The sequence below is a fragment of the Musca domestica genome, unplaced genomic scaffold (genome assembly GCF_030504385.1).
Source record: "Musca domestica strain aabys unplaced genomic scaffold, Musca_domestica.polishedcontigs.V.1.1 5, whole genome shotgun sequence".
Lineage (NCBI taxonomy): Eukaryota > Metazoa > Arthropoda > Insecta > Diptera > Muscidae > Musca > Musca domestica.
In genome coordinates, this window is record NW_026712346.1 from 22,243,446 (window position 1) to 22,264,839 (window position 21,394).

The 21,394-nt window shown below is 33.8% G+C and overlaps 1 protein-coding gene across 1 annotated transcript in view; it reads right to left on the reverse strand.

Annotated features, from left to right (window-relative positions):
* Window positions 1-242: 242 nt before the first annotated feature.
* Window positions 243-21,394, reverse strand: part of LOC101892562 (zinc finger protein sens) — a 31,567-nt gene continuing 10,415 nt past the window's right edge. Inside the window, exons 2-5 of the mRNA XM_005183821.4 lie at window positions 10,993-11,728; window positions 10,482-10,865; window positions 10,134-10,315; window positions 243-1,798 (exon numbers count right to left, since the gene is read on the reverse strand). Coding sequence (XP_005183878.1) covers window positions 1,359-1,798; window positions 10,134-10,315; window positions 10,482-10,865; window positions 10,993-11,728 — 1,742 coding nt within the window. The 3' untranslated portion in view covers window positions 243-1,358. The remainder of the gene's footprint in view (window positions 1,799-10,133; window positions 10,316-10,481; window positions 10,866-10,992; window positions 11,729-21,394) is intronic.

Genomic DNA, 21,394 nt, shown 5'->3' on the forward strand with positions numbered 1-21,394 from the left:
CCCCGCTCGACTGTAGCCTTTGCTTACTTGTTTTGTTATGTTTTTTAAATTTAAATTTTTTTTTCAAATGAGGGAGGATATTTCAGCTGCTCCTTTTTTCATTTCTCTTTTTAAAGAGAAATGTCTTGTAGCAATAATTGGGAACGATAGCAATAAACGTCTATTTTCCCCTGTCCCCTATTCACCCAATTTTGTGGTTAATTAAACCGAAATATAACTAAAATGGAAAATATTTGTATTTTATCAATAAATTGAATTTATTTTCATTTGTTCGCTGACATCATTTTCAACATAAAAATTTGTATTTTCTTAGTTTCAAATTATAGTAACATTCAAAAAATTAAATATTACAATATTATTTTACTTACATCCTACAGTAATAAAAATTGGAGAAAATTAATTTATTACATCTAGAAAACTTCTTTGGAATGATTGTTGGTAAATGTTATTTCATTACTCCTGCACACTAATAATAATATCAAAAGTAACAAAAAAATAAAATAAACAATATAAACTAAATAAGTAAAATTGAATTCATTTGCTCATAACTAGCTAAAATTAAATTCTAAAGATTTTGTTCATTTAAGATTTAAAAGCTTTTACTTACACACGTATGATATAATCGAATATTTTATACAGCTCTAGTAGTAGTAATGAATTTTTGATTATTTGTTTTTAATTACATTAAAATTTTAATCTCAAAAATGTACAACATTTACGTAATCGTCCTTATAAAGTATTGGAATTTTTTATTTAGTTTACATTTATGTTAAAATAATTTAATAGTGGATTTTCATATAATGTACATTTATGCTATTTTATACATATTCTGAATTTGGTTTTAAATTTACATGGAAATTAAACATTTAGTATTTTTCAATTTCAGTTTTCTGCATTTAATAAAAAATCAATTTTTGGCAACAAGGGAGCTTTCTATTTTCAGTATTTTCATTTCACACAAAATAAATATAACATAATTTATGTATTGGAAATATGTTTAACAATGTTTATTTGTGAATAACAAATAAATAAAAAAAAATAATTCAGCAAATCTTTTGGTTTTTATTTTCTTAATTTTAGGCAATAAATAAATTAAAATTTTGTGATTTTTCTACAACTGTGGTATTTAATATTGCACATGTTCGTTGTTCTGGCCTGCTTACTGATAATTGAGTATGATGCACATGCGTCTGGGCATGATTGGTATGAATGGCATGGGCCATGTGGGTTCCGTGATACGACTGAGAGGGGTGGGACTTGTGATTCTGCTGTGAATGTGAGGTTTGTTGCATTTGCGACATCAGTTGACAATGTTGACTTTGTTGTTCGTGATGCTGTTGATGTTGTTGTTGTTGATGTTATACCAACAATGATACCTTTTGGCAATTCATAGCGGTTAGCTGGGCATTTAGGGCTGCATTCGCCGTTGGACCATGATGTTGCGTTTGCCCCACCGCCGATTGGGGTGATGACAAACTGCCAACATGACTCGACCCACTACTGCTGCCATTCGGTAATAAACCATTTTCATTTTGCCCATTTTGAGCGGCTGCTGCCGCCGCTGCTGCTGAGGCTGCTGCCAAAAAATCCACCTTGCCCATGTTACGCTCTAGCAGTGGACCTAAATTTGTGTGTTGTGTTTCTTTGTGACGTCGCAAATCTACTTTACGTTGAAATGATTTGTGGCAGAGTTTACACGAGAATGGTTTATAGCCGGTGTGTTTGCGTGAATGGGTGATGAGGTTGGAACTCTGACTGAATGCCTTGCCGCACACTTGGCACTTGTGGGGTTTTTCACCTGCAAGAATAAATAACCAACGGAAAAAATGTTAGCAATCAAATGTAGATGGTGAATATAATTTCATTTATTAATTAAATTGCTATACGAAATCTTGAAAATTTCAAATGGAAATTATTGTTAAAAGCAGAAGGGAGTAAGAGGAGATGGTAACGAAATAAATCTCAGGTTTGTATTTTTATTTTAAATACAAATCGCAATATAGGAAATAAAAATAATCAAAATGATTCCAACGAACCAAGAATAAGTAAAAATGGTGTTCTAAGATTTGGTTGACTTATATTTTCATTTATTCTATTAGAGTTTTTAATTTGAATTAACCTTTAAAACATTTAATGTATCGAAATTTCGGTTCAAAGTGATATAAGCCGAACAAAACTTTGGTATACCCTATAGACTATTTTCAAATAGACGAAAATTATGTAGCCTTTTTTGAAAATAATTGCCTTCAGCTAAATCCACTAATATTACGTTTTTTAATAGTTGTCTTGAAAACCAAAATACTAACACAATATGAGATTTTACGACATCAAGATTAACTACAAATGCGTTGCTTAGAAGATTTGAGATATGGCTCCCGAAGATAAGGTATTAATTGTACCATGTTTAAAAATAACAATTTAATAGATCTGTATAACGATCTAGTTCACAACACTTCCTCTTGAAGAGCAATTTGTACAGTCTTATAACCGAAATTCAAAAAGTGGCCAGTTTCATTTCGGTAAGTAACGTAGATATTTTCTAGCAAAGGTTGATATTGATGTCAGATGGAAACAGCTCCTTTGGACTTAAAAGCTCTTACCGAACTTGCGAGACATTTTTCATGTTGATCCTTCTTTATATTTATTATTCATCGATAAGTATTTTAACTTCATTTTACTTGTTTTCAAAAGCTTAAATTAGGGGGTAAACAACTTTGGATGCAACTAAATTTTTCAAGTTCGATGTTTCCACACTTTTAAAGACTGCGATTTCGGTGTAACACACGAATGATTTGCCAAAATATATGCTCTTGTCTACAGTTCTCTGCGTAAAGCATTTAGCTTCAATTTCCTTTTAGGTTATCTCAAATTAAAGTCACATGGTTTGGGTTCACCCACGTTACCAAACCACCCCCAATCTTACAAATATGTACATCGTAGTCTGCTCTTTAAACTGTGTATTTTTGTTCCTTTTCTTATGGTATAAAATTTATTTCCATTTAAGTTCATCAGACTTTTATTTTGTGGTTAGAAGAGGAATATTTGTGCGGTTTCTGTGGTTGATTTTTGTTGTCTTAAATTTTATGTATTTTTTTCTTCTTCTTTTTTGCCTTGAAATTTGTTGTCCAATATTTTACAGATTTGCAGCAGTACCAGACAGAAAACTGTGTACGTCATTCAATTTTGAATTTAAAGACTTGTTTTAACATCAAAGTTAAGAGCAGAATATGTAAATTGAAGCTACATGTTCTATAAGGAGCAATTGTTGGATTTTAGAGTGAATTTTTTATATAGTTTTTTTCATTAATTTATTCATCCTGGAGCCATAAGGAAGTACATTTTAAAAGATAACTATCCTACATTTGTCTCTTTTCTTTTCTAAACGGTTCAGAAAGATATTTTAACTTGACTATAGAAAGTCGATCAACCAGCCAGTTGTAATATAATTATAATTTAATCCATCGAACATTCCTTTATTCTGGCCGTTGAAGACCGACAAAATAGCTTTATTAGAGAAGGAAATAAAGTTTTAAATATTGATTCATTGTAGTTAAGTTCGAAGCTACTTAAAATTTCACTTCATCACGCTCAAATAGATTAACAATAAATCGCAACGCTTAAAGACAACACAAGAAATCCCATTCTCAAAGATAAAGAACCCCAAAAATATAAAAGAATAAAAGTAAAACATAATCGATAAAACAAACATTGCATTCCCCCCTGTTTCGATCCACTATCTACAGCAATCTTTGCCAAGCATAATAAAAAGAAAATATTATAAATGTTTCAAAGAAAGCAAATCTTAACATAAATAAACTTAAAAAAGAGTACAGCATGAAGTAAACATCAAGTCAAGGAAAACATTTCAAATATAAAAACATTGAAATATGCCAAAAATCATGGCGTCCGTATCAGGGCAACGCCTTGGGGAAAGTCGGAGTGATGCAAAAGTACTATCCAGGAGAATGAGAAACAAAAGGAAAACGAACAACTCTACCTTAGCCAAAAGGATGCTATAAATAAAAAAAGAAGTAAACTTTGCTTTAAGTTAAAAAACAGAAATGAAATGGAAAAATATTGTACATGTGTCGATTAGGGGGGTGCAGTGCTGGAGCAGTGTGCGGGTAGTTAGAATTTCTTCATATAATCTGTGCGATGCTACGTGACGTTATTTGGGCCGTTAGCATATGGACGTGCTTAGAAACCAGAGACTTAATGTCGTTGACTAACAAGACAAGACAACTGAACAGGAAAAGCAAGCAATCATTGCCGGGATAGGAATCCTTTCAGTCAGTCATACATGAAGTAGACCAGGGTTTCCATGATAGACAACAACTAGTGTGTATCCATACCACAGAAAAGAATGTTGTACAAGAGTGTAATGAAAGAAATATTTCCAGTCTTTGACTAATTCTATGAATATAGGACACAGGCAAACAAGTAATAAAACTGTGGTTAACTTCCCGGTAGAAACTTTTATACCGCGAAGCACTAGGACAAAGACAACTTGAGAAATCAAACACAAAAAAGCTTCTAAAGAACATTAATTTTTCATCACAGGGAACGCAGAAATATCTGTTAGAAGAAAACAGTGATGGATAACTCAACAATGACAGTAGAACCAAATAAGACTTTCCGGGCTTATTGCTAAAATATGTATATGTATACTAAACAATTCTAACACGAGGAAAGGGCAGTGATCACACTTAAAATTGTATTTGAGATCAATGGCAGTTCGATTGATATTAACTTTTAGTAACCTTCACCTTAGAGATGGGTCTAAGCCTTATTCACTCTCAGTAACTTTTTGGCCGAGTGAACGTTATTGGAAAAGTAATAATCACAGCCCATCTCTTAACAATACTCAAATAAATGTCGGAATGCGAAAAACTTTTAAATCGATACAGACATCTGTTGAATTGAAAATCGAGAAGGAAATGTTGGTTTAATATTGAAAGTCCTTCCTATCAAACGTCAGAATTACTATGCTATTTTAAATTTTCCTAAACATTTACGTTATACCCTAAGTTTTCACTACATTTTCTCTGTGTATAGTGCGTTTTATTACACTTTTCCCCTTTGAAGCTTTTAATGGTTTTTTTTTGCTTCTTTTATGTGGATGACTATCTACTCGCATTCGCTACAGACTCACAACATTGTGTAATTGCAAAGGAACAAGTAAAACGTCACGATTACCCTTTCTTACTCAGAGCCACCCAAATTAACACAAATCCTCCAACTCTCAGTTATGCGATGGAGCTAGCTCACTACACTACTGCAAGGATAATAAAAGCAACCGCCATCACTAAAGAACCAACTCTGTAGGGGGGAGGGAGGGATATTCTACGAATGAATCCATTTCACGTTTAGGTTGAGGGTAAAAATCTGTTGTTGAAGGAATCAAAGCACATCCCAATGGTCGAATGTTTTAACAATCACGTCCCTGCAATATCATTATGTACTCAATTCAACTTTGTTCCTCAGATGTGCTGCGTGCGTACGTACAGTGACATAAAGAGTATAGGAGAATACTCAGAGCGTAGAGTATAGTATAGAAGTGAATGTTTTGTTTTGAAAGGGTGTATGTATTTGTCTGTATGTGCATGGCGGTGGGGGTATGAGTTTGGAGAAAGTAGTTAAAATTCCAAACCAATGATTTCAGTTTCGAGTCGTTTTGTTGTCGCTGTTGTTTATTTTTATATTTCTTACAGATTTGTTCCTTTTTGACGTTATTTTACGATTGTTGTTATCTATATACTACTATGTGTATTATATAGTACAGATACACACGCATATATACATGCACATACTGTTGTGTTTTGTCTTTTTATATAAAACATTTCTTGAGATTTCCTTTTGCGGAACGAAGAACGTCCATACAGGGAAAGAGTAGTTGAAGAAAAAATGAAAACTGCGAGTAATACACACACAAACCGAAGTAGCCGAATACATAAAGAAAATCTGTATCATGGCTAAAAATCATTGAAATCTGTTTAGTTTAAAGCATGGATTCAAATTGTTCAGGGTGATCTGGTTTAGTTCTGCCACTGCGGAATGGCTATGTGTGAATGTCTCGGTATGGCATGTTGTCTGCTGCCCTATCTAGATATCTTTGGTTTGGAGCAAAGTGTTGTAGAGTTAGTAACGGCACCATGATATGTATGACTTGTATTAACAAACCCGGAAATATACTCAAGTTTTAGAGGAATGAGTAAAAATAAACGGAAATCCTTTAAATGTGTCTGTGTTTTGGAAAAAGTATCGATGTGTATTTAAAAGAAACTGGGATTTTTGGAAATCAATGTTTTATATTTTTAAAGACATAGAAAGTGCCAAAATGTTTGTGGGTTTTACTTAAAGTTTTGAAATAAAATATTTTGAAGAAATGTTGTTAGCGGCTATGCAAAGAGACATGTTCGTACTTTGTCGAAATGATTTTAATAAATTTATTGGAAAATCGAAAAGTAAAACTTCTTGTTCATTTTTCCAAACACAATATGCAACAAATTAACTTTAAGTCGATTCAGGTTTTGAATTAGGTCCGGTACCACAATTTTGAGACGAATATAATCTTAAAATTTAAAAAAGAAACTCCATTCAAAATTTTTCCCTTGAAAGTCTAGGTTTTTGTATTTCGATACTATTCAACATTTTTTTATGTATTCTGTATTTTTTTCCAATCCAAATGAATGTAATTTGTCAATTGGAGTTCTCAATGCTTAATATATTCATAAATTTTTGTCATTTTCTGACATAGCACCCTTAGGGTTTCTACCGATTTAAATTAATTGAAGACCATAGCCATCCTAGCCACCATTTTCTACAGAAAGGACTTTAATTTGGCAGTTTAGATTTTTTTTTTTTTTGTATTTTTTAACATGCCAGGTTTGGGACACAACGCATTTAACGGTGTCATCGAACGGTGTCATTGAAGCTTCTAGACACAACCTAACCACATCTACTAGAATATACAATTTTAGATATTTTGTAGCATTTTCGTGGATCAAACAAAAACTTCCGTCAAAACTTAACACAATGTTTACTTGTTTTTCTACCGTTTTGTGTTTTGCCCATTATTTTCATTTCCTTTTCCGTTATGGCGTTGAATCTTGTGTATGCTCTTGTACATATGTATGAGGCTGTGTGTGTGTGTAGCTTTCTCAATGAATGTAAACAAAACAGCCATAAACAAAATCGAAGACCGAAACGATAAAAATGTTTGGAAGAAATAAATGCGCTGATTTTGATTCCATTCTGTGATTCATTCTAACGCTTGTGAAGGAGAAGAAAATGAAAAAGTAAATATTCTTCAATTTTGATACAGGATGGGTACAATTAAACAGGGATTCTTAAGAATGGAATTAAACTAACTAAAATATTATAAAGAAAATAATACAAAAAAAGTTACAAGTAATTGCCCCTATTCAAGAATTTATATTTCATAACGATCATTTGAATATATTTTTAAAGTAGATAGGTACTAATTTCATTTTTGCAATGTTTCCTGTTTTATTTTTGCTGCTTTGTCTTGCTGACACCCAGATTTTATCTTTTTAATGGCATTTCTCTGATTGTGCTTTTTTACAATTTCCATGGCTATACGTTTGTTATATTGCTGTCTCGCTTCTTTATTGATTGCGCTGTTGGTTTTTTTTTTTTTGTTTTGCTCCATTATTTGATGCCATTTTGTAAATCTAAGGAATTACGAAAATTGTTTGTAACGATAAAGGGGGGAGGAGGCTGAGAGTGCGAGTACCCGGTAATGGGGTTGATTATATGAAAGGTAGTTTTATTACAGAGCTCCACCATGACATGAACCATTTCATTATTTGGTTAACTTGTTATATGTGTACTTTGCTTAGGGAAGGAGGTATGGTGGTGTGCTTGTGTAAGTGTATGTGTGTGTATAAAGCTTATAAAATCAAGTTGCCTTGACTAAATTTTTCATTGGTTGTCTGAGATTTTTTTGCGCGTCATACAGCAACTGCAGCTATGGCAAGTAAATAGCTGCTCTTCTTGATGGCCTCTTCAAAGCTTATTTCTTATGGTGTCTCACTCACAGAGAAAGAGAGTTTCGTATACCAAATCTTTTTGCATGAGACACCAACATCACCACTGTGTTTCAACGTTCCATTCTATTCCATATACGCCATTATTGCAGAAAATGAAATTGCGCACAACGCTCTCGCGCACTCTCTCTCGTTATAACTTTGATTTTTTTATTGATTTTCAGAGGTTTGAGCACAAAAGCTTTTTATTTACTCAATGGCCCGCACAATGGGAGACTGAGAGCAGATGAGATATAGCTATTTTATGGGTGCCACAGACGAATGTTTATCGTATGGATTTTTGTATTGGCTCTCACTCTCCCTTGGAGGAGTCTTTCAATGAATTTTACTGATTTCCTTTTTTTCTTATATTTCCAGATTTTCCAAATGCTATGTGTGTGTGTGTGTGGGGGGGGGGGGGGTATATCAATTTAGGGGTTTGGTGTCATACGCCTGAGTGGGGATAACGAATATTTGTGTTGTGATTTCTCTTGCATAGCTTGGTATTTTCCATTTATTTCACACTACCACCCTAGTTCTCAGTTTCCACATTGTGCCATTATCGCCGAAAAGGATTTTTGTGGAATTTATACTGGGAGACATTTGCACATGGAAAAAAGTGTGAGTGAGCAAATGGAGCAGACTACATTAGAACCCCCTCCCCCACATTCAGATGAATGGGTTTTGCTTTATCCTTGTGTAATATAATCCGTATAGGTATGTAAGAACTTGTGTCTGTGTATATTTCGCTTTCAGCATTAACGTCCAGTCGCGTTGTGCTGATTTTCCATTTATTAAATTTGTGCGGTTTTTTCACTATGATTCTAAAGTCTAGTTTGTATGTGTGAGGGCATGTATCTATATAAATTCATTCCGTTGAATGGCAGCAGATTTTGATTTAACATTTCAGGGATTTAATGTATTTTGAAATTGAATTTGGCTTAGATTTTATTCAACACATATACATGTTCAATATACAACGTACACACACAAAGTTCATATACATATATGAATGTACATGCAATTATGAATATTTCAATGTGAAATGTTATTGTTGTGAATTTTTAATGAAAATAACTCAACTACACAGGACTTTAATAAAATAAAATTTAAAGTGGTTTTGTGAATTTTGTGGAATTCTGTTTTCGAGATATTTGTTCAGAGCAAATGATTTGTGCATAAAATGTTTATGAAAAAAAGGTGTTAGAATAAACATTTCATTTCATTTTATATTCCTTTGTTGAAAGTGGGGACAAAAATGAATGCTTGGGTTCTTCTATATATGGAGCAATTTAACCAATGATCCAAAATATTTAAACTGATTGGGATTTTTGGTTCCCAGCTTTCCTAAATCTAGCTAGAAGACGCAGGGAAATTCAGACAACCGTTTTTTCCTTGGAACACTCATATGATGTGCATCATTTTTATACCCTCCACCAGAACATGGAGGCACATAACTCCATACACAATATATACAAGATCAACACACAATTCTAAGACAATTTAAAGATGTCTCTAAGTCTACCTGTTCACATGTTGACATTCATTTTTCAAGATTTTTAAAATTTGATTTGTGTCTAGGATTATTGGTATATAACATGGCTGCACACGCCGCTTTTAGGAATAACACCCATACCTCGGATTTGAGTTATTTTAAATGTTTTAGTTGTAATGTAATATATCAAGCTCTAGAAACAAATAAACCTCTTCCTAACAAAAACTGAACCGTCTAGGTTCAATATTTTCCATACTAGAAATCGGCTTACTGTTTGACTTAAAAACCCGATGAAAGGTTGCAATAGTAATCGTTCGTTTATATCCAAGTTTCGGTATGGTAATCACATAACGATATTTTTAAGGCATATTTTCTACCGAATGGGCTGATTTCGTAACCGTCAGACAATTATCTACATTCTGTCTGACCTATCTTTACGCCCTTTGTCCATCTTATTAATTATTTTACATATTTATTCCATTTACACTACACCTTTACCCTTTTGAGAATTCATTGTTTTTGCTTTTACTTCCAAAAAAATCTCTTGCTATTTAATTAAGATTTGTGCTTGTGGTAAAATGAATGCTTACCTGTATGAATGTATGTATGTTTCTTCATATCACTCTTCTGATGGAAACGTTTGCCGCAATAACTGCACGGGAATGGTCGGGTATCGCTGTGTATGAGCAGATGAGTGGACAGGGTGCTGGATCGTTTAAAACGTTTGCCACATTGTTTGCATTCAAAGACTTTTTCAACATTGTGAACAGCCCTAAACAAATGACAAACAGCAACAATAATGGGAAGAAAAGGAACACAACAACAACAATCGTAATTAGTTGGAAGCTCGAAAACAAAAAGAGGATTTTAGTAAACCAAATAGGTTTACCATCATTGCAATTACAACATTTATTCTTTTGTATTATCTAGCTACTAACCTGTGTTGACTTAAACTAACTTCATGGCCAAAGGTCTTATTGCACAGCTCACAAGCATAGGGCTTCTTTCCGTGATGGGTCCTTCGAGAGTGTACTTCAAGACCATGGGGTGTGGAGAACATTTTTTCACATTTCATGCATGAGTACAGGTCACTGAATTGCGGTAAACCAGGCCATTTTGCAGCCATATGGTGGAAGTGATGCAAATGCGAGGGGTGGGCGGCCAGGCCCAAATGCGAATTTGGTGGCAGACCATTGGCCCCAGGAACGCCAACACCAGCCGCCGCCGCCGCTGCTGCGTGGTTTGCACCATTTTGTGCTGTCTGTAGAGGCACCATTAAATTACGCAACCTAAACAGGTCTTCTTGGGAGGCGGGGTGATAACTAAGGGAGTACAAAGAGAAATACAAACGAAACAGAGAAAAGGGTTTACATTGAGTTTCTTTTCAAATTAAAATATTCAAGCTTAATTATAATACCAAACACTTAAATAATTGTCACCAGCACTTACCTCGAACTTAAACCAGATTGCTGTTGCTGCCCTTGGTGAAAGGCAAAGGCTGCAAAAAATGGAAACGCAGGCGATAGAAAGGGTCTTTGAAACATGGTTTGTTCATAGTTGGCGGGATAAGCTTGTCGGAAAGCCTCAAACGGATCACAGCCAGTCGGATGGGGATGTAGCGGTGAGGATTTCTGGTGATTATCATCTTTGCGTAACAAGGCGGATACCGAAAACATTTCTGACTTTTTGGGACTAGTGTGACTACTGCTTATTTTTTCATTGGTATTTTGGGCACTTGAAGGTCTCGAGGCTGGATGTCGTGGCGGCACTGGTGACGGTGGTGGAGAATCAACTTCTAATTCCACAGAACTGGATCTTGACCGCGACCTGGAGTGTAATGAGCGCCTACAATTGCTATCATCATCCAAATCAATTTGTGATGACGAGGAACGTGAAAGGCTACGCGACCTGGAGCGTGAGGCCCGGTCATAGAGGCGTTCAGCTTCCATATTAGCCAGGGGGTAATGCAGAGGCATTCCATTGCTGTTGGCATTATCGAGTTTCCATTGCAATATGTGATTTTTGCTCAACATTGTAAGGCTGTTGTTGTTGGTTTCTTCTTTGATCAGTTTGTTTGAGTTGGCTGCTACGGCGGCCGCTGCAGCAGCCGCTGCTGCCATTGCCGCACTGTGCACCTGTAATTGTTCAGTCTTTACTAAACGGTTGATGCTGAAAGCAAGTTCATCTGGAAAACACAAAATTACGAACGAATTACTTTCAAATGTATTATACAGTTAGAACTTGGATAAAAAATGTCCTAATTTTTTAATTGTCCGTTTCAAAATTAAAACGCAACAACAATGTGGAGAGTACCATAACTTAACCCTTTCCCAAAACATTCATCACGTTTTTGCTTTTATTTTCGGCATCACAGAAGGTGTAGGCGTGAATGAATACCCGTTTTGTATGTTTTTGAATTTTGTCATGCTCCATTTAACCGGGTGTGGACAAGAACAGATGTTTTATTCTATTGTAACGCACATTAAAATGATTAACCCGCACAAACACACACACAAACACACCAAGGGCTTGAGCAAATCAGCTACCACATTTAGCAAGGAAGAGCCGTGTGATGGCAAACATTTGTATATTTTGACTGCAGTAAAATAATCATTGTAGCATCATTGCAACCCCAACCTTTAGTGGAAAAGCAACAACAACAACCACAGCAGCGAAGTGATACAGCTTTAATAATGTTTGAAGCTCAAATTTGCTGATTTGTTGAAGGCTATGCCTTTGACTCCATGTCATCTAGACTGCCAGGCCGTAACTGATTTTGTTGTCGTTTTGATTAGGGTGGCAGTGGCAATGACGATGATGATGTCGCTACTGTTGACTGGGTCTTATCCTCGACATTAATGGTCATGTAAGGTGGATTAGTTGTTCCTGCTCTTCATCTGATATGGATTCAATGTAAAAATAATTATGTTTTGAAATTCGATATGGTATATCAGAAGCCCTCCGTCCGTCCGACCGTGTATTCATTCAGTTTATAATGAATTTCAATTTTTTTTTTGGATTTCAATATACTATGTGTGATGTACTTGGCAACCCATATGTGAAATTGAACAACAAAACAGGTGGATTGTGGAAGTAAGGTTTAGGTGGTGGGTGATTGCCAAGGATGCGAAAAAAGGGGTGTTCAGGACATGATTAATGGTTTCATGGTCAATAATTTGCAATGAGATTTTAATTGTTATTTGAAAAATCGTATTTTTCTAGTTTTATTAAAAAATTAGAGAATATGTGAAAAGTTTTAGGAAATATGGAAGAGTATTAAAAATAAGAACATAAAGTTTATTTAAGCTCTACTCTCTAGGCCATTATATTAAGATTAAAATTGAGCTCTAAGACTTGGAACAGACATATATACTAACCCTAGGAATTTTGGCATGTACGGTGCCAGCTGATATTCAGAATTTTGAATAAGCGTAATTAAATATTTGTGGTAAAAAGTATTAAATATTTTATTTTCGAAAAATTTTAATATTTTATAACTATTTTTAAAAATTAATAAAAATAAATGTCAAGCGTCCTCAATACCATAACTTCTAATTTCAATTTTTTTTTTATCGAAGTTTGTTCACTCTATAATTTTAATTTATTTTTTATATTGAATTTACGATACACATTCCAATATTTTACATTACGGAGTACGAGTCACATTGAGTGGAAGGTTTCATCATGGTGGTCCTGGCTTTCTACTTGCAAAGATTTAGTCTAATCAAAACCGACTTGAAATAGTTGTCAAATAGCACAAATTTCCAAAATGTTAGTGGACAATTGATTTTTTGATTTCTCAGGAATGATTTTTTAATAATATTAAATTTTTTTGATTCAGTTTAATGATTTCCAGTTTAGCTTTGTGGTAATTTGTACTAATTCAAATGTCCTACTTGATCGAACTTTTAGGCACATATTATTCTGAAGGATTTTCATATGTTAAAATATTTATAATATTTTTAAGAAAATTAAAAAGTATATTCCCTTTGTGAGTTGTGAACAAAGCAAAGACACGAAAAAAATGTTCCGTCCTTTTCTTGGCTTGCAAATAAACATATCTAGGCATAACCGCTCCTACAATACTTGTAAAAGTACTTCCTACAGAAAATTTTAAAGGGTTGCCGACTAAACACACATATTTACAAAACAATATTTGTAGTTAAGTTTTAATATCTGTTTACAAGAATCATTAGCTATGGCAATTCTCCATAGACCGAACCTATCCTCCCATTGAAACAAAGAATAATATAGAAAAAAAATCCAATCGATTCCAAATCAATAAATTAAATAAAAATAAACACAGATATAAGTCAGAGTACATAAATAAACATCTGAGTAAGATTGACGCTATATGTACGTTTTGTCATACCAGCAGGGCAATCGACAAGCAATACCTTTTCACAGCCTTATCACCACCATAAATCAGAGGGCTATCTAAACTTTAGACTCGATTTGAATTCACATGTTTGGATACTGTAAGGCCATTGCATGGCAAATAAGGGGAATAGATAGTAAATGCACGGAAATTCGGATAGCTAGCTTCAATACTTAATGCATTAAAAAAATATATATTTTAGATATGTAGTTAAGTCTCAAAAAAGAAAAGAAAAATGCAGATGTTACTTTAAAATTATTTTTCAGTCACTTAGTACATTACTTATAAAATTTATGGCTTCCTTGTTAGTTCTTAGATAGTACATGGCACGCCACCCTTTCCTTCGTTTTGAAAGTGAAACTTGTACAATAACTTATTCAATATTTATATAAGAAAAAATCGATTTTATCATTTAATCGTCAAGAAAATAAATACAAGAATTTCTTTACTTTGAAAATGTGCAATTGCCGCCAGAATCGATATTGGCATTGGCAACATTTCGCTTTCTTTTGTGAAGTAAATTATGTTGGTGTACACATATGTATGTATTATATTATTGAATGTTTTGTACAACAATGTATGCAAGTGTGGGTATTGACCAACCACTGAGCCATAAAATAAATTCACGTTTTATGTATTTATATGATTTGATTGATTTTTATCGTTTCTTTTGGACACACAATAAAAGACAGTGTGGTACTTCTATATATAGAATAATCAGCTCAAAGTCCAAAAGTACATGGAAGGAAAACTTATTGAAACCCTATTCGGTTGCTAGTCACATTTTTTCATCTACTTATCTTGCAAAACTAAAAGTTCATTTATAAGTTTCGATTTTAGTTTGTATTGTATTGTATTGTATTGAATCATGTCAGTGGTGATGAATAACAAGAATTGTGATTTACAATCCACATAATTAAAGGAAAAAAAACGAAAACATTTCTTAATCTCAAGATTAGTTGATTTACTTAATCGGGGAAAAAATATTCTAACAAATTTGAAACAACATTCCAGTAACATTCTTAATCTTTAAAATCTGTTTTATTTGCAACTGATATTCCAGTTATTAAATCCAAAGCATTATCTACATAATACGTTTTTTAATCGTGGAATAGCACCACACCCCAATTCAAATAAAAAATCGTAGACTTAATCTCTTGTAAATAACATTGAAACAGATTATCGATTTAGATTAATTTCGATTTTGACTGCTTTTCTTTGGAACTATTTATCGTTTTATGACTGATTTCACGAAAATAAATATGAGACAAACAACAATGTTTCATGAAAAAATTAAAATGCTTCACTTTAGTATATCTTCCAATGTAAAATTGATTGACATTAAATCCATTACCAAGTAATGTGCAAATGCAAAGTTCTCTGCTACCAGAATGTTGAAAAGTAATATGTTACTCTTTAAAAAAGTACAATGATAAATAACTTATTTAAATAAATACCAAATAATGAATAACCAGGAGAGATCGTAGCACGGTTTCGAGATTGCAAAAAAAATATTTCGTAGTGAAATAAAGAAAAGAGCAAAAAAGGCAACATTTAGTAAAATTCTGTACAAACAGTTGATTGAAACAACCAGTAAATTCTCTTTACTTAAATATCAAAATTTTCGTTCTCATTTCACTCTCTTTCATGACATTAGTTGCAAAATATGGAGCATAAAACACATATACAAAGTATGTTATTTCTCATTTTCTCGTAAAATTCATTTGGTAGGCTCTTTTTGAAGATTTTTTGTGAAAAATAACATTTAGTAAATTCTAGCAGATTAGCTATGAGCATAAGCAACTAACCATAAAACAGTTGATAGCATCAAAAGAGTATTAAGCGACGTAATATTACTGGACATTTTCCAGTTTATCATTCCAATTGTATCACTTCGATGTTTACATGGAAATGGGGTACATGGAAAATGGTTCAAGACTAATTGGGGTCTCCAGACTGTACCTCCAGATGATGATTTGTGTCGCAATTTTTACCGAAATTGTTTAAATTTTGTATTTAAAGTTCGTAATTGGTATTACCTCCAATAATAGAAAATTTCCTGTATAGCCCCATACATCGGTACCTGTCAATAATCGGTATGTTCATAATTTTAAACTTGATGTTTGGAGTTGGTAATGGACACCTCCTTATCTGGCACATAATTGACTGTAAAGATCCATGTTTTCGTGTAGTCCTGCAAAAACCTACTATTTGAAATTTTTAAAATTAAAGCCGACTCTTTTTTTTAATTTTCAAGTTCCTCTTAAATTGTGGAGAGAATTAATAGCTTGGCCCGGACGAACTTAGCTATTTTTTACTTGTTATAATTTAATAGTTATTAGATGATATAATATAATATTAATCATCGTTCTCCACTAATAAATAAATGTTGTTTTTATAAAAACAACAATAAAGGGGTTAAGCCTGACAATTTTGCAACAACAAAATACTATGGTATCCCGAACAAACATTATTACTTAATAATTGCAATATTCAAATTATTGCTAGAGATTTTCAATCATGAAAAATACTTAAGCTGACGATACTGGATAGTTCTTAATGAAAAAAAATTCTCTGTAAGAATTTTAAACTCTCAGCAACCCAACTTCCAAATGGGTTTCTCAACTCGCTCTGAAAAAAATAATTTTAGTCCCAGCCTAATAACGAACAAAGAGACTTTACTGTATAAAAGATCAACCGTTCCTGTACACATAATTATAATTCATTGAGATGAACTCCCCCTTTTATACAATTAAGTAATAGCAGCTCCCTAAGGTCAGACTCATCGATATAAAGAGAAGTCTAATGATTTATTTTGTGAAAATTATCAGCCAAATTAGAATTTAACACTACCACCGACACCAAATGTCGAGGATGCTCACTGTTTGCTTCTTGCCTAACATGCCCAGAGATTACTGTAACACCCCCGAGAGACAACAAACATTGGAAGAATGGTACGTGCTCATGCCACTTGAATTTCGTTTATTTTCCCTTCTTCATTCGTTGCGTATGAAATGAAATAAAACCGCCCTAATAATTATATGGTATGTGCGAAATTGATGAAAATTATATGCGGCTGGATGGCTGGCTGGGTGGTTGGGTTGTATTGCCTAGCTGGCTGACACCACAGACAATCGCACACCACTGCTGCCATAATAAAATTTACCATAAGCTATGCTTGCGCACTTGAAATAGACATCATCGCCGTATTTAGCGTATCTATACGCATAATTTGATGACAATCTGTTCGATTTTCTTGTAGTTGTTTTTTTTTTACTCCACCTCCAGCATGTCGTCTTCATCATCATCATTTTTGATTCATGACTTCGATTTTATGCTACTGCTGATGACTTGGGCGTAATGATAATGATTTCGAGGGGTTGGGATCAAGAGCAAATAATAAACAGGGGCATTTGGGTTTATTATTGAATAAATGTGATTTTAACAGTTTTCTATGGCATAAAATTTGAAGAATTTGAATAAGTTTTAGCAAATTTTATAAAGTTAGTGGAGGGCAGATATTTGTAAAGAGATTTAAGCGAGTTTGACCTATTGAAGAATACTCTGTTTTTAATCACAAATAAAACGAAAAACTAGTAAAATGTCAAAAAATATATATTTTAAAGCCAACATATTAACCAATCAAGAGCTGCAATCATGCTACACACTTCTATGTTACCGAAGTACAAAGGACAATAAAACGGCAAATATCAAATCCATGGTACAATAAAAAGGTAAGGTAGAGCTATCAGCTGTTTACAATTTGTTTCTAAGTGTGCCCGACTTCTGCCAATTTTGTGTATGTATTTTTTGTTTTTGAAAATGAAAAATAATATTTTCAAAACTAATGATTGGAAGACATGTACATTGCGTCTCGCGTATTAAAGTTACTAATCAGCTTAGCCATGAAACTGAAAGACTGATCATGTTTTTGAGAGAAAATCCGGTCATTTCATTCATTGTTCGCGCTATTTGACTCATTAAAATATGAGAGAAAGTATCAAAAAATGAATATATATGAAATTTTTAATGAGTTTGACAGAAAGCGGGCATAGCCTCAGGGCTGCATTTCTGTAGTTTTACGAAGCTGTTCTACCTCCTTATTATACCATGATCAAATCTGTACAACGTTTGTAATCCTGATATGAGAGTTCGGTATAATCTTCCGCATTTTACATATTTTAACTACAATTTTTTAAAACAGGGCTGCTCAATTGGAAACTTACTCATGTATACATGAAAAGTTCGGCATCTTTTTAGCCGGCACAATTCAACGCAAAACTCGTTTATTATCAGCTACCATATTTTATAATACTGCTAAATGCATTTTATGTGCCTGCTGGACCCACCACGGAGCACATAAAACCACATTTTGAAAACAGACTGTCAATCAATCCGAGAGGTCTAAAATGTTTTGATTGACATCTGTCTTGTGGTGTCGTTAAAATTCCAAAATGTGAGCAATTAAGAGACATTAGTAAGATTTATAACAATAAATCACCTGTTGTGGACATTTATGCTTGAAGAAAATTTCAAACGGTATCTTTCTTCGAGTATGGGTCAAGATAGAATGTTCATTGATTTTATGATTTGTAGATTTTGTTTTTTTGTGATGAAAAGAAGCCGCTGCTATGCAAATTTGAATTTACCCGTTATAAAATTTACTTTTTTCTTTCACTTAAAAATATTGAAAGTCTCTCTTCGATGTTTCTAAAAGGCAATAAATAAAATCGTCTTTCGATGTTTGTCTAATTTGTCAGTTTCAATTTAGTTTATAAATGTTTCATTATAACACCGATCATTTGATTACTTAACCCTTTATGGTCGTTCCCATTTAATTTCCAAGCAAACATGTGAAATCAATTGGAAACCACCACCAAACAACGACCACTTTCAACAGGAACAGAAACAACAATACCCGTGAAATCTTTGGGACATTTGCCAAAAGATTACCACCCTCTTGGTGGCTGGAGAACAAATACGGCTAAATGTTCAGTAAACATTGCTACCGGTTAAAAAGTGAACAGCCAGCAACAAACATAAACATATGCAGCTCAACTAGACTGGAGGGAGCGAAGAAAATACTCACAAAAACAACAACAAACTCAGACAAGTGTACCACCACTTGTTTTTATTCAGGTTGTTGCTGTGTGAGAAATTCATCAGACATAGATTTTCTGGCCAGATCGTTCTAAACGATGATAATAATGAGGCAAAGGATTTAGTCATAAATGCTACCACAACGCCAAAGGAAACAAAAACAACAACAATGCCGGCAAATGCCAGACAAAATACACCAACGAGAGCTGAGCTGTTAAAGTAAACACACAACACGCAATAGACATCTGCAAAAAAATAACATCAACACAACGCCCCTGCCCCGCCGTCAAAATGGGACAAAGGAAACCCCATAAATTTGTAAACATTAAATGGTGGCTACAAGGAACAGAGTAGAGGACAGTTGAAAAGGGGACGAGAAATAAGGGATGCTGTATGTGCACACACACACATACACACCCACGTATCTATTAGTCCCTTGCATAGTTTTTGGCGTTAAGCGACAACAATCATCTGCTTAAATTCACCCGGGAGCAATATATTCATAGCGTAAAGGAGGCATTGGCAGCAAGCCAGGCACTTGTTCCTGTATTGTTTCCTTCCTTGCTTCCTCGACAAGTTACCCTTAATATTCGTTAACAGATTATTTTCAATTTCCGTGTAGAACATCTAAAGCTAAACTGGCATTTAAAAGGTAGCAAAATAATTACAATCTTAAACAATTGATAAATATTGTTATCCTGTTATGTTTCCGTTTATGGTAGATTATCCGGTTTGCCCTTAGGTTACATGCCTGTTGTGGGTGGGTGGTGATGGTAGGTTTGTTTTGCGTTATGAGAAATGTAAATTGTATAATCTACGAATATACATATATTGAATAAGTCTTCAGTTGGGGTTTTCAAAAATTATATATGTTCTTGTAACAATAAGGGGTTAGTTGGCTGATTTTTAGGGAGTAACGATAGAAGTTAATTATTTAATTAATTAAAAAAAATTATTTGGCAATGGGAATTATTGTTGGATAATGTTTATATTTCAGAAACAACTATAATCGGAGAAAAAAATTGTATCGATATCGGTTCAGATTTAGATATAGCTCTCATATATATCTTTACTCGATTTCAAGTTTATTGTGCACCAAATGGTTAATATAAACTCGAATTGAATGGATTTTGACGTATACTAATGAATTTAGCCTGAAAGAAAGTGTATGAAAATCGGTTTTATTTGGAATTATTATACCCTACAACACTTTGTGTTGGGGGTATTATAAGTTTGATTGGGCCAAAAATTATGTAACACCACGAAATATTGATTTCCCACATAGGAAAGTATATATGGATCTTCCTAGCTGAGTCGATCTAGCTATGTATGTCCGTCCGTCCGTCTGTCCGTCTGTCCATGTTAATTTGTAATCACTCTACAGGTCGCAATTATGGCCCGATCTTCACGAAATTTAGAATGTAGGTGGGCTTAAGGCCAGAATAGAACCCTATTTCTTTTGGAGATGATCGCATAACATTTAGGGGTTGAAATGGACCAAAAACTGAAAAATTTCCTGATTTTGCAGTTGCTCTACAGGTCGCAATTATAGACCAATCGACGCGGAATTTCGCATGTAGCTAGAGTTTAGGGCGGGGAAGAAGCCTACCAATTTGGGTGGTCATCGGATAATATTTAGCGGGTAAAATAGACCATATCTTTTATGTTGAAAAAATTTAAAAATTTTCATTAAACCGCGAATATTTTAAATCCCTGTGAAATCATGAAGCCATGACAAGGTTACTTCTGATCTTTACACTGATGTTAACATCCAAAAAATCGGATATATAGCAAAATATGTGCGATATATATATGTCTATCAAAGAAGATATGCTTGAAAAATCTCTTATATGTCGAGAACGGCTGAACTGATTTCGACAGTTCTCATTAATTCAGAATGGCCTCTTGGCAGGAAAGAAAAAACGTCTAAAAAAATCGCATAGAAATATCTCTCTATAGATGAAAATATTGATTTTGTAAAATTTTCTCATATTTTTTCAATTTTGTCATATTTTTGGCATATTTTCATTTTGAATTAAACATTTGGTAATATTTCTACAGCTAACAAAACTAAGTAGTTAGGATATCATATACAGATCGCATTTATGGCCCGATCCTTTCGAAATTTTGCATGGGGATAAAATGAGGGTCAGAATAGAAGCCTACTCTTTTTGGAGATGATCGCCATATATTTAGGGGTTGAAATGGACCAAAAAACTGCAAAATTGTCAGCATGTCATAATTATCGCCCGATCCTCACGCACATTTGAATGGGGGTTACCGGACATTGCAAAAGCCAAGCAGTTTTGAATGGCCATCCAAAAATATTCAATGTGTGAAATAGTTTGCCAACTCTTGTAAAATGTCCATTCC